This window comes from Lacerta agilis, chromosome 8 (genome assembly GCF_009819535.1).
Source record: "Lacerta agilis isolate rLacAgi1 chromosome 8, rLacAgi1.pri, whole genome shotgun sequence".
Lineage (NCBI taxonomy): Eukaryota > Metazoa > Chordata > Lepidosauria > Squamata > Lacertidae > Lacerta > Lacerta agilis.
Window position 1 is genome coordinate 69,407,259 of NC_046319.1, and position 13,270 is coordinate 69,420,528.

General features: G+C 49.8%; 1 protein-coding gene across 3 annotated transcripts in view; it reads right to left on the reverse strand.

Moving 5' to 3' along the window:
- Nucleotides 1–952: 952 nt before the first annotated feature.
- The window catches only part of LOC117051605 (retroviral integration site protein Fli-1 homolog), a 38,166-nt gene continuing 25,848 nt past the window's right edge, over nucleotides 953–13,270 (reverse strand). The window contains exons 2-9 of one of the 3 annotated variants that reach the window (XM_033158163.1): nucleotides 11,246–11,451; nucleotides 8,861–9,015; nucleotides 7,466–7,669; nucleotides 6,767–6,853; nucleotides 6,024–6,089; nucleotides 4,101–4,160; nucleotides 2,614–2,661; nucleotides 953–2,088 (exon numbers count right to left, since the gene is read on the reverse strand). In XM_033158163.1, coding sequence (XP_033014054.1) covers nucleotides 1,574–2,088; nucleotides 2,614–2,661; nucleotides 4,101–4,160; nucleotides 6,024–6,089; nucleotides 6,767–6,853; nucleotides 7,466–7,669; nucleotides 8,861–9,015; nucleotides 11,246–11,451 — 1,341 coding nt within the window. In that variant the 3' untranslated portion in view covers nucleotides 953–1,573. Of the gene's footprint in view, nucleotides 2,089–2,613; nucleotides 2,662–4,100; nucleotides 4,161–6,023; nucleotides 6,090–6,766; nucleotides 6,854–7,465; nucleotides 7,670–8,860; nucleotides 9,019–11,245; nucleotides 11,452–13,270 lie in introns of all 3 variants that reach the window. The other 2 variants (XM_033158161.1, XM_033158164.1) reach the window with 2 other exon arrangements.

The following is a 13,270-nucleotide window of genomic DNA, read 5'->3' on the forward strand; positions in this document are numbered from 1 at the left end:
TGCATATACATGCACTTCTTAACCCCTGGTGTCTCTTAATATTTATTTTAAAACTGCCACACATGCATCTTTTAAAAAATAGGAATATAAATGTTCTCCCTTTTCCTTACCCACCCACCCACCCACCCACCCACCTGGCAAATTAAAACCATGAACCTTAAACATTAAAACATTAAAAAATAGTTGCAAAAACCATGGGCTGGTTTAAGGGGGCAAAAGCAGCCCTGGTGATGGCATGAGTGCTAGCCAATAAGCACTTGCTACCTTAATCTCTACCCCCCCCCCCACTCCCCACTGCCCAAATACACTGGAAATGCCCGTCAGGAGCAAAGGCCCTTTTCAACCATCACCGCTATGCTGGAAAAATACTACTTCTATTGTCACACCAGGGTTTGGAAACAGAGAGTGGAATTTGATGTTCCAAGAGAAAACGGCGCTGCTACTGTTGTGGCTGTATGTCAGTGTCTCTTCTCCCCCAGCAGCTGATAGTCTAACACAGAGGCTTGACCTCCTCAGTGGCCCATTGGGGCCAGTAGGGCAGAAAGCAGGGAGCCCAACAGTAGGAGGAGCCAGAGCCAATGACTGCCAGAGCCAGCTCATTCTAGTTTTGTCTTCTCTGCTAAGTTCTACAAGGGCGACTATGGCATATTCACACCCTAGATTTTAAGCATACATTTAAACAGCCGTGGCTCCCAACCCCCCAAAGAATATTGGGAACTGTAGTTTGCTCGAGGCACTAAGAGTTGTTAAGGCAACCCCTATTCCCCTCACAGAACTACAATTCAGAGTTCCCTGGGAAGAGGGGTTGATTGGTAAACCACTCTGGGAACCACTGCCATTAAGGGAGAGTGAGACAGCCACCTTAGGTGGCAGATGTCGTGTGTGTGTGTGTGTGTGTGTGTGTGTGTGAGAGAGAGAGAGAGAGAGAGAGAGAGGTGTGGCAGCTAAGGGCTGGAGGAGTAGGCTGCAGGTCCCCTGCGGCCTGTGCTGTTCCCCCAGCTTAGCCTGCTCTGCTCAGCTGTGTTTGTCATCAGCAAAACGTCTTAGGCCAGCCATGAAAAGATGCCAAGCATGCTCTGGTCCATGGGGTCACGAAGAGTCGGACACAACTGAACGACAACAACAAGTAGCAGCCTAACATCTCTTGCAACCTCAAGTTCCCTTTGCTATGGTGCATGCAAATTAGAGGCCCTTATTAGGGTCTGTTGTTCGCTCGGGAGCCATGGATGGGGCAGCTGTGGCCCTTTCCCCGAAGTTGCCGGACTCCAGTTCCCATCATCCCCAGCTTGGGGTCAAGGACGATGGGAGTTGTAGTCCCAACACCAACAGGAGAGCTGCAGGCTCCCCATCTGTGCTGTAGAAGTTCCAGCCAAGTCCAGCACCTCCTAGTGGCGAAGGAGGAGTTAAGATGGGCGTTGCGCTAAGTGCCAAAGGAGATGAGAGGGGTGCCCCCTGGTGGCAGGACCCTCATCACCACCACCCAGGATAATTCACAGTCTTGGGGCTCGGCTGCTGTCTGCTGTCTGCCGCAGGAGTCCGAGTAGCTCCAAGGGCCCCGGAGGCATCAAGGGGACTAAAAGAAAGAGCTCAAGTGGCTTCCGGGCTGCCTGGGCACGTTGGGGTTCGGGTAGATGTTTCCCCCGCTGGAATTCCAGTAGGGGGAGGTGGGCCCGAAGAAGCCCGTGGGGGAGGTGGGCATCTGGGTGGCGTGGCCCAGGCCGAAGCCCACCTTCTGCTGGTGGTAGGGCGGAAGGTAAGGCAGGTCCGTGTGGTGGTACTTGTAGAGGGCAGGTTCGCCCGGCTGCCCTTGCTGGCTCTGGTTGATGCCCTGGAAATCGAACTTGTAGGCGTAGCGCTTGCCGTGCACTTTGGTCATGATGCTCTTGTCGTAATAGTAGCGCAGCGCCCGGCTCAGCTTGTCGTAGTTCATGTTGGGCTTGCTCTTGCGCTCGCCCCACCGCCGAGCCACTTCGTCGGGGTCCGTCATCTTGAACTCGCCGTTCGTGCCCTCCCAGGTGATGCAGTTGGCGTTGCTGCTGTCCGACAGCAGCTCCAGGAGGAACTGCCACAGCTGGATCTGACCGCTGCCTGCCGGGGGATAGAAGGGGCCTGGTTAAGGGTTGGGGGCAAAGGTGGGAGCTCCGACCTGTCTGCGAAGCTGGTCGGCAAGTGGGTTGGCCAGGCTAAGAGGGCAGGTCTAATGCGGGTGCTGTGGGCCAGGGAACCTGCGGCCCTCTGGACGTTGCTGGACTACAACTCACATCATCCATGACCACTGGATGATGGGGGTTGTAGTCTGATGACATCTGGAAGGCCGGAGGTTCCCCATCTCTATTGGAGACCAATACTGGGCTTTTGAACATGGTACATCATTGCTCCTCGCTCCCATATTCTCCTATGCCCAAGCTTTTGTCACAGCAAACAGCTTGGCTCACTAAACAGGTGGGAATTTTCAGCTCTGCAAGCACCTATTTGCTATCTCCCTGGCCTTTCCCAGCCTTAGAAGGAGATTCAACAGGCGAAGCTTTCTTTTCCCATTATGGCACCTTTGTGCCATGAGCCCGGCTGCACACACCCTCTAACTCCCCAAGAGAAAGAGATGTTTGGACCCACCTGGGTTTGCCAAGCGGCTGCTAGTGGGTCCCAGGACCTGGTATGGATCTGGTGAGAATGAGAAGGGAGTCGTGAGAGGGGCTGGAGTAAGCTGCACCTCCCTACCTGCAGCTCAGCCTTGCGGCATCGCCTGGGAAGCCTCACTGCTGTTCTCAGGCGCTCCCTGGCTGAGCTCTGGCTGAGGTAGTACAGCTCTGGACTGGGCTGTACCACTTCAGACTGCAGGTTGCAGCTCCTCCATATAAGTAAAAAAGAGTCCCTGCAAATAGAAAACTAGGCTGTCAAGTTCAAGGCTAGGCTGCAGGCATGACATGCTAGCAATCCTTGTGCAGGGAGAGAGGATATGCATTTCTGCATTCAGCAATGTGACCCCACACCTGCCGTCCGAAGCAGGTACAGGTAGGCTTGACCACCTCAGTAACAACTAGACCTCCTTCTGGCCCAACTGCTCCAAGAGCCACTATGTTCTACTTCAAGGACGAGGAACTTGGGGTCGCCCTCCCGGTGTTGCTGGACTACAACTCCCATCATACCTGAGCATTTGCTATGTTGGTTGGGTCTGATGGGAGTTGAAGTCCGACCACATCTGGAGGGCCACAGGTCCCCATCCCTGGCCTACTTGATGCTATTGCATTGGGAGCCAAGTTCAAATCACCACCGTGGTAGTTTGCCAACTTCTCTTCTTAGCAACTTCTTTAGGAGCTGAGTGGCAAGCAGAAATCCAACCATACTTCCCATCACTGTTCTTTGCATGCTGAGAAAAGCTTTGTCAGCTGAATTCCTGCTAGCCACATAACCATTAAAGGCACAGGAGCCCTGCTATTAAAAAAAGTTGGCTACCGCTCAGCTGTGGTCTTATTTGTGACCTTGGAAGCATCTCTGCTCCTCAGCCTTTTTTTCTCCAGCCGCAGAAGAATTGTCATAACCAACCCCACAAGGTTGTTGTGGAGATGAAATATAAGTGGAAAATATATTAGGGGTAAGAAGGGGTATTTAAATAAAGGGATGCCATTGATGCTAGGGTCACCTGTTGAAGTCCATGATCTATCTTCTCTGTTTATATAGAAGAGAGATTTTTAGCTAGTGCAGATTTCCCCTTCCCTTCAGCATTCTGTCAAAATTCTCTCTTCGACACTGTGGATATAAGAGCCCTGCTTTGCCCCTTCCATCTGCGCAAGCTAAATATATTCGTTTGAGAGCGTTATAAGAATATGCTTGCCATCCCTACACCACAAAACGTGTGGTATCATTGGAAAGCATAGTTGCCAACTGACAAGAAAAAGAGGAGCCTAATCTGCTCTTCTGCCTTTAACAACCTGATCTACAGAAATCAGCAGGTGATCCTTTTGACAGCATGGAGATATACTGGAGCCCTTGCTATTTGCAGATCATGCAGTTACAGAGGCTGATTAAAAAAAAAAAAAGTTGGCAGTCCCAAGGCTGTGCAAGTGGTGCAAACTTCTCCTGGGAAAGGTGCAAAACTGTACCTGGAGCAATGCGTGTTGAATCAGGAGTCCTGCCGACGCCCTGGATCTGTGGTGGGGAACCTTGAAGATGGAAAAGCAGCCGGGGAAGCATTAAGAGAGAGAGACAAAAGATGTCCATATGCAATTATTTGATTTAACCAGGACTGAGAACTATTTCCCCTTGACTGAAGTCAAAAGAACAGAAGAACAGCACAGCAGGATCAGGCCAAAGGCCCACCTAGACCAGCATCCTGTTCCTCACAGGGGTCAACCAGATGCCTATGGACAGTCCGCAAGAGGGGCTTGAGCCCCATGGCTCTGTCCTGCTTAGAAGAAGAAGAAGAAGAGTTTGGATTTGATATCCCGCTTTTCACTACCCGAAGGAGTCTCAAAGCGGCTAACAATCTCCTTTCCCTTCCTCCCCCACAACAAACACTCTGTGAGGTGAGTGGGGCTGAGAGACTTCAGAGAAGTGTGACTAGCCCAAGGTCACCCAGCAGCTGCATGTGGAGGAGTGGAGACGCGAACCCGGTTCCCCAGATAACGAGTCTACCGCTCTTAACCACTACACCACACTGGCAGCTGGTTCCTGGCAGCTGGTATTCAAGGGCACATTGCTCTCAAAAGGTATCCTACAGCCATCAGAATGAATATCCATCAATGCACTTAACCTCTATAAATTTGTCTAATCGCCTTGTAAAAGCAATGTAGGTTGGTGGAAGCTTGCTGTGGAAGCAAGTTCCGTAGTTTAACATTTTCTCTATGCTCACAGCTGTCCATGGAGGCGCAGGTCATTTCTGTGTCCAGGGCAGCTGTCTACCAACTCCATCTGGTATGCAGGCTGAGACCCTACCTGCCCGCAGACTGTGTCTCACCAGAGTAGTGCATGCTGTAGTTATCTCCTGCTTGGACTACTGCAATGCGCTCTATGTGGGGCTACCTTTGAAGGTGACCCGGAAACTACAACTAATCCAGAATGCAATGGCTAGACTGGTGACTGGGAGTGGCCGCCGAGACCACATAACACCGGTCTTGAAAGACCTACATTGGCTCCCAGTACGTTTCCGAGCACAATTCAAAGTGTTGGTGCTGACCTTTAAAGCCTCAGCCCAGTATACCTGAAGGAGCATCTCCACCCCATCGTTCTACCCAAGTCGAGCTCCGAAGGCCTTCTGGTGGTTCCCTCACTGCAAGAAGTGAGGTTACAGGGAACCAGGCAAGGGCCTTTTTGGTAGTGGTACCCGCCCTGTGGAATGCCCTGCCATCAGATGTCAAGGAAATAAACAACTATCTGACTTTTAGAAGACACCTGAAGGCAACCCTGTTTAGGGAAGTTTTTAATGTTTGATGTTTTATCGTGTTTTTAATGTTCTGTTGGGAGCCGCTCAGAGTGGCTGGGGTATAAATAAGAAATTATTCTTATTATTAAGGGTGCGCTTCTTCCCTCGTCCTCCTGAATCTCATACCCTTTAGCTTTGTTGAATGACTCTGTGTTCTGGCACTATGAGAACAGAAAATCATGTGTGCACAAGAAAAAGGATGTCTGGAGGGGTCCTCTGCCTATCGGGCACCTGTAGCTTTTCCAAATCGGTGGTGGAGTTTGCAATCCAGAGTGCCACTGTCCAGACTGAGAACGACTAATTCCTGCCCAAGCAGTTCACAAAGGTTAGGACAACTGGGAGCTGTCAGACCCACCCACCCTCTGGTCCTCCTAGCTCAGTATTGGCCACACTGGCTGGCAGCAGCTTTCCAGGATTCAGGCGGCAGGAGGGTCTCTCCCAAGCCTAGCTGGAGATGCCGGGATTTGAACCTGAGACCTTCTGCACTAGAAGCAGATGTTCTGGACCGCTGAGCTATGGCCCTTCCCCATATCAACACTACCAGAGGAGAGATATTAAAAATGTAGTCTTCCCAGCTTTTATTCTGGGAATGACTAACCAGTACCTTTGGAAGTTGTGCTGATGGAGCCGCTGCCCCAGCTGTTGCGCCGTATTTCTTCATATGCAGACTCTGCACCAAGAGAGAGAAAATGGGCCTGAATTAAACAGGGGTGCTATTTCAGGGAGGAAAGACACAGTTCACAGATGATTCAAAGACCCCGTCTTGTAAAATGGGAAACGGCGGTGTATTTTATCCGTGTTCACTATGCTTGCAATACTGCATAACAACCAAATATATATGTGCTCTCCTTCCCCTCCATGCGGAGAATAGGAATTGACAAATTCAGGGGCATTCCCCAACACTGCGCCGCTTTCAACAGGAAGCAATTAGTGGCAGAAGCTACAAGGAGGAAGCTTCTAACTAAAGGTGCAGTAGCTTTGAAGAGCCTCAGTGGTGTTTTACAACTGGAGAGGCTGGAGGTGCAGTTCTTTTCTTCTTCTTCTTCTTTTTTTTTTTTAAACACAGTAGTTTGTATTTGGGAAAAGTTGGGAATGAAACACTGAGAAACACCGGTCTGCAGCAGGTCGGCATCATTGCTTCTATGTAAAAAGTGAGAGAATGGGGGATATCGATAATGACTACTGTGGAAGGTGAGGATTGCTTGATTGGGTCTATAGCCTGACCTCCCCTGACTCGGTGGCTCACTCTCAAGCACCACAACTTTGCTTTCATGTTAGAGCTGTGAGATGCAGGTCCTATCCCAGCCCCATGTTCCAATCTTGCCATTACCTTTGTTGGCAACTTACCGGATTTGACTTGGGCCCTCAGGGGTGGTGGGGGCGGGGGCTGCTGAGTAATGACTGGCGCAGGCGGATATGTAAAAGTGGGGCTGCCTGGGTGGAGGAGAGAGAAAGACAGAAGAGTTATTAGAGGGCGGGGGGGGGGCCTGCGGTGGTCATTGGCCAGCCACAGATTGCGGTTTCGTTTGCTATTATCACAGGGTAATCATAGTTGCAGTAAGAATAATAGAATGCTTTCCAAGCTAACTCAAGAGCTAAGGAATCTGCTTCCCACTATGTCTGTCCCTCCAGCCCAGGGTCTCAAATTCAAGGGTCTCAAATTCCACATTGGATATGTTCTACTTCAGACTGCAAGTGGAGGATCTTTCATTTGAATGCACCCCCCCTTCTTTTAAACCACCCCACACATAGAAAGTTAGAGTGTCATGGAAGCAGCTTCTCTGAGCGGCTAGTGCTCTACATGCAAGGTGTTTTTGGAGGAAATGCATACTCCTCGTGTCCAGCACCGCAATCCTGCCACAGATCTGTCATGCAATTCTCCTGATAGTGTTGCATGGCTCAGATAACTAGCTCCCCGTGAGGTTTCTGCAAGGTGGGGCATAAAGCAATTTTTTAGAAGTGGCTCTTGTGCAACGCCCCCCTGTCCCACACACAGCCTCTATCTGAAAACTGAGTTTTGCCACCTGAGCCTGTCAATGGCCTTACTCTGGCGCAGGTAATTGAGGTGAGACAGCAACACGTCGGCGTTGTATGGTGTAGTGAGCCGCAGGAAACCTTCCTTGCCAAGTTTGCACAGTTCCTTGCCATCCACATGCTGGAAGAGGCCGGTTTCAACATCGATGAGGTCGTACTCCTTCACTGCCCAGTCAAGCCACTGGCGGACGTGTTCGTGGGTCCACACGCCGGGGTCTGTTGGAGAGATACAGGTGTCTAGGTACAATGTTGGCTCCAGGTTTTGGATGTCCCTTGGGCAGAACACCCTCTGCAGGCCCCTGGGAACTGTAGTTCACACCTCACAGAGCTAGTTCCCAGCACGCTTCGCAAACTCCAGTTCCCAGGATGCTTTGGGGCGTTATGATAGTGAGGCTACCTCTGAGTACACACCATACATCAAAGGCACATGCTTTAAAACATCCTGGGAACTGTAATTTACCACTCATAGCGCTACAATTCCTGGCACGCTTAACAAACTACAGTTCCCAGCATACTTTGAGGGGGAAGTCATGTGCTTTAAATGCATGGTGCAACCCATATCGGAAGTGGTGATATTGGTGATTTCTGGGGGGGAAACCCCTCTAAAACTTCATTTTTTTGCGATTTTGAAAAACAGAATCAACAACTTTACTATCTGCATTTTCTCTTTCTGAATTATGGCAGCCCTACCGTAATCGGTTCTGTGGGGTGCTCTTATGTTTGGTGAAATGGTTCACATAAAACATGTCCTGGAATTTCTTAACATACACCATCCATAGGCCTTTCTTGACCTATTTTGAAGTTTAGAGCTCAGACAGGGAAGATGTAAGATGATTGTGCCTCTGAGCATGTGAAGTGTGATTTCCTGTCACTTCTAACTGAACAACCATCCACCACCGCCACCCCTTACTTTCTAGTGTAGTTCTGGTTTTACACAAAAGCTCAGGCGTTCTAGAGACTGAGGCAGCTGAAAGGATATACCTGTAGGTTTCTAGTGGGCTTTTCTCATGCTTTACATGTGTTAAGAGTTTGTTCTAAATGAAGTGATTTGGTCACCATCCCTTGTGTCAAGAGTACAGCTTACAAATGGGATTTGGTAGTCGCCCACAGCAGGTGGAATAACAGCCTGGGAAACCAGCCATTACTGGAAGAAAAGGCTTTTCTCCAATACAAGAAGCCAGCAGGGGTATTCGCACATTACATTCAACAAGTGTACAGTCTGTGCACACAAAAGCTGAGCTGTAGAAACCAACAAGTGCACACTATTTTACACACACCTTTGCACACTATTTCACACACACACCCTTGTACATGTGTAGAGAGAGCTTGTACCTGGGTTCAGCATAGCGTGTGAACCAGAAGTCGGGGAGAAAGGCGGGGAGATGCCAAAAAGCCCCATATACTGACCTGCTGGGACAATGACCCTCTTCTCCTCGCTGGGGGGGTTAACAGGTGGGCTGCTGCGCTGGTTGTTGTATCCACCTGGATATGATACCTGGGACGGGTCAACTGCTCCCCCTGATTTGCCCCTCCGTGTCACACTGCAGTCCACGGGCGATTGCCTGCTGGTGGAGAAGAGAGGGAGAGGGGGCTTTGTTGGACGACATGCTCACTGAGGTCTGGGAACTTGCCACAGCGGAACGGCACTCTCCCAGCATTTTGCAGGTGGTGACAGAGGCAGAACCCAATCTGGACTCTGCGACCATCCTCTGAGGCTGTTCTTCGTGTGCTGCCTCCTCCTCCTGAGTGTGGCAGCCCAAGAACAGGCTTTTTCTGTGGTGGGCTGTGACATCTTGGGCCAACATCCACACCATCAATTAAAAGCACTATGATACCACTTCAAACAGCGGTGGCTTCACCCCCAGAGAATTCTGGGAGCTGTAGTTTGTCTAGTAGGTGCTGAGGGTTGTTAGGAGTCTCCTGCCCCCCTCACAGAACTACCATTCCCAGCATTCCTTGCGAAGAGGGATGGTTGTTAAGCCACTCTGGGAATTGTAGCTGTGTCCCTCCCTCGAGTTCACCTTCCTTTTGAGCAGAGCTTGAGCTGAGGTTCAAGAAGTTGGGAAGCCCTGAACTATGCTAACCTCTTTTGCACCAGATGCCTGTTGGTGGATGCAAATTCGCCTAATATAAGCTGCTTGGCTGAAGAGGAAGTGAGTTGTTTCCTGTGGGTTTGAGAGCAGCCACAAGCTCCAGGGGAAGATACGTCCTGCAGCCGGTGAAGATGGTCTGAAAGGCCCAGGCACTGCAGCAGGGAAGGGGATGACCCCATCCTCACTGGAGCATGGTGCGTTAAGAAGAATATTTATATATATTCACTGCATTCGTATTTCCACCCTTTCTCCCAAGGTGCTCAGAAAAGGTGTGTACCCTGGCTCTCCGGCCTCCTCATTCAATCCCAACAACCCTGTGAGGTAGGTTCGGCTGAGAGACAGGGCCATGGTTGAGTAGGGATTTGAACCCTGATCTCCCAGATCCTAGTTGGATCTGCCTATCGCTGGCCTCACTGCCGCCCACTCTGCCAGTCCCAATGGGCACCAGCCACCAATGGCCTGCCCTGCCTCTGTGCATCAGATCTTTGCAACGGCAGGGCAAACAAGCCCATGAGCTTTAGAAGGGTTGCCAACTGACCGGGAATTTTAAAAAAAGCCTGGTTTGCTCTTTGCACTTTGCAAGAAATGGGCAGGTAAAAGGATCGCCTCTCAGCACCTGCTCTTTATGTCCCTGTAAGCCAGGCATGCCCAACCTGCGGCCCTCCAGATGTTTTGGCCTACAACTCCCATGATCCCTAGCTAACAGGACCAGTGGTCAGGCATGATGGGAATTGTAGTCCAAAACATCTGGAGGGCTGAAGGTTGGGGATACCTGCTGTAAGCAGTCTGCTCTTAAAGGCACAGCAGCAAGTTCTGAACAAAACAGAAAGAAAAAGCGGCAACTTCAGATGGAAAGAATGCAGAGATCTGGGTTAAGCAAGCTGCACAGGCAGGGAATGCTAGGCTCCATATACAACACACATTTAAAGAGCCTCCAAAGAATCCGGGAACTCACAGAGCTACAATTCCCAGCACCCTTAACAAACTATAACTCCCAGGATTCTTTTTGGGGGAGCATGCCTTGACTGGATGGCGTGTACACAGTCCCTGTCAGCTGCTTTTATGTTTTCTTGATCAAATATGTCAGCCAGTTTTCTCTTATCTCTCTCATGTTCTGTTTTCACTTGGTGCGAGGCCCATTTAGACTATCATTCCCCACCCACCAAGAAGCTGGTCAAGTTCCCTATCAAAAGCAGTACTAAGCTGGGCGAAACCAATATCCAAGGTTTTTGGGCCTTGAGCAGCCACATGATTACAAGAAATTTAGCCCTTGAAGCTTCCTCGCATGATGGAACCTGCCTGCTGGGAGGAGGGGACAGCCTTGCCCAGGGGTCAGCAAACCTTTTCAGCAGGGGGCTGGTCCACTGTCCCTCAGACCTTGTGGGGGGGCCGGACTATATTTTGAAAACAAACAAACAAACGAATTCCTATGCCCCACAAATAACCCAGAGATGCATTTTAAATAAAAGCACACATTCTACTCATTTTAAAACACCAGGCAGGCACCACAAATAACCCAGAGATGCATTTTAAATAAAAGGGCACATTCTACTCATGTAAAAACATGCTGATTCCCGGACCGTCTGCAGGCTGGATTTAGATGGCGATTGGGCCGGATCCAGCCCCCGGGCCTTAGTTTGCCTACCCATGGCCTTGCCGGCTCAATTTCTGCTAGCCAGCTCAAAGAAGTGCCACTGACCTGCTGGAGCAGTTGACCTGCTCGTTCTCCTGCTTCACCACATGGCTTCTGCTGTTGGCCTGGGCTTGCCACTGGGGCTCCTCCAGACCGATGCCCTCCTTGCCACCGTAGTTGTCCACCGAGGGCAGCTCTGTCTTCAGGAGGTGTGGGGTGCCAAAGGATGGGTCAAATATGGACTGGTCCTCGCTTACGACTGACAGCGCCTCCTGCAAGTGGGGGGGGGGGAGTGTACAAGCAAAGGATCAGGGACTTTTAGAAGACATCTGAAAGCAGCCCTGTTTAGGGAAGCTTTTAATGTTTAATGGATTATTGTATTTTAACATTCTGTTGGAAGCTGCCCAGAGTGGCTGGGGAAACCCAGCTAGATGGGCGGGGTATAAATAAATATATTATTATTATTATTATTATTATTATTATTATTATTATTATTATTATTATTACCGGTATTTGGGAATCAGGGAAGAGGAACTTGTGAGTTCCAGCTCCCATCAGCCCCAGTCAGCAGGGCCACTCATCAACATCTGGAAGGGCCAAAAGTTCCCCAGTCCATGCAAAATGTCTGCTGGAGCACATGGAAGAACTCTGAGATCCTTACAAGAATGAGGGAATGATTAATAATAATAATAATAATAATAATAATTCATAGTTCCCCAAACTCATGGCAACGTACAACAATAAAACAATCAAAGAAGCCAACCTAAACAGAACCATCAGAAAACAAGGATGAGACACACACACACACACTTGGAACTCTAAAGAAAACAAACCTATTAGGGTAAATTGGCTTTAAAAACCCAAGTAGATGAAAGAGTTTTTAACAACACGCTTGAAGTTAAAACAATGCAATGACTGGGCCAAGCCTCTCTCATGAGACTGATTCTCCGCAGTAATACTGCCACTTCCAGTAATGTTAGGTTTCCAAAGAATTTGCCATCCCTCCCCTTTTCTGGGAATGCCAGAGGCAGAAAAATCTAAACCCTATTGGTTAAAAGAAAGGACAATAATAAGCTAAGAAGGGTGAACAAGTTCAGTGCTCCCCAAAGTACCGCAGGATTTGCAGCAGGTTCCTGCCCCAGGAATTCCAGCAGATATTGAAATCCTTTCTACGTGACTGTTCAAGGCACAGGAGCCCTGTTTTCTTTTGCATTTGGCCACCCCAATTTGCAGGCTGAGCTGAGTCGCTTCACCCTGCCAAACAGTAGGGCTGGTCCCAGAAGGAATGGAAACTGAGTACAGAGAGAGCTGGGATTATGCAGGACTGAAACCAAAACATCAAACACTTCTGTCTCTCAAGTCCCAGTGGGCGAGCATAGGAAATGCCTGATCCTGAGTCAGACCAGTGGTCCATCTAGCTCAGAACTGTCTACACGGACAGCAGCTCTGCAGGATTTCAGACTGGGGTTATTCCCAGCCCTACCTGGGCACGCCGGGGGTTGAGCCTGGGACCTTTTGCAAAGCAGATGCTCTAACTATGGCCCAGGTTGGTGTGGCTCCCTCCATGTATGACGTATGGGGAAATAGCTGTGCAAATATGTGTGCATTGGAAGAAACTTGCAGTAATCCTCTGCTTGCAATTTTTTCCCAAGAAGAGATTTGGAAACTCATACAGAAATGTGGCAAAACGTACCTAAACCTGGGAAGATAAGAAAGTACAGTTGACAAATTGACCCAACCCTAGTGCAGAGAGGGCAGAGCTTGGTCCTCCAGAACTTTGCTGCCCACCGGTCCAGTATCTGCCGCCTTACCCTGCCTAACAATTGGGTCGGCTCCGTATGGCGGGTTCTGGTTTGAAAAACGCAACAGGTGGGGAAGTCAACGGCTGAGCTTTCCCAGGACTGCACAGCGAGGTTTCCACAAATCCCGGCCATATCTCGACAATGGAATTCCCGGGCGATGACGCACCCCCAGCTCAGGAAACCGAGGGAGGAGGTTGCTCGCAATCAGCACTGGAGCTCTTAAGTCCAGTCACGAAAGAAAACCAGCTCCCTCGGGGTTCCTGAGTCTAAACAGCCTGTGTGGTTCAAT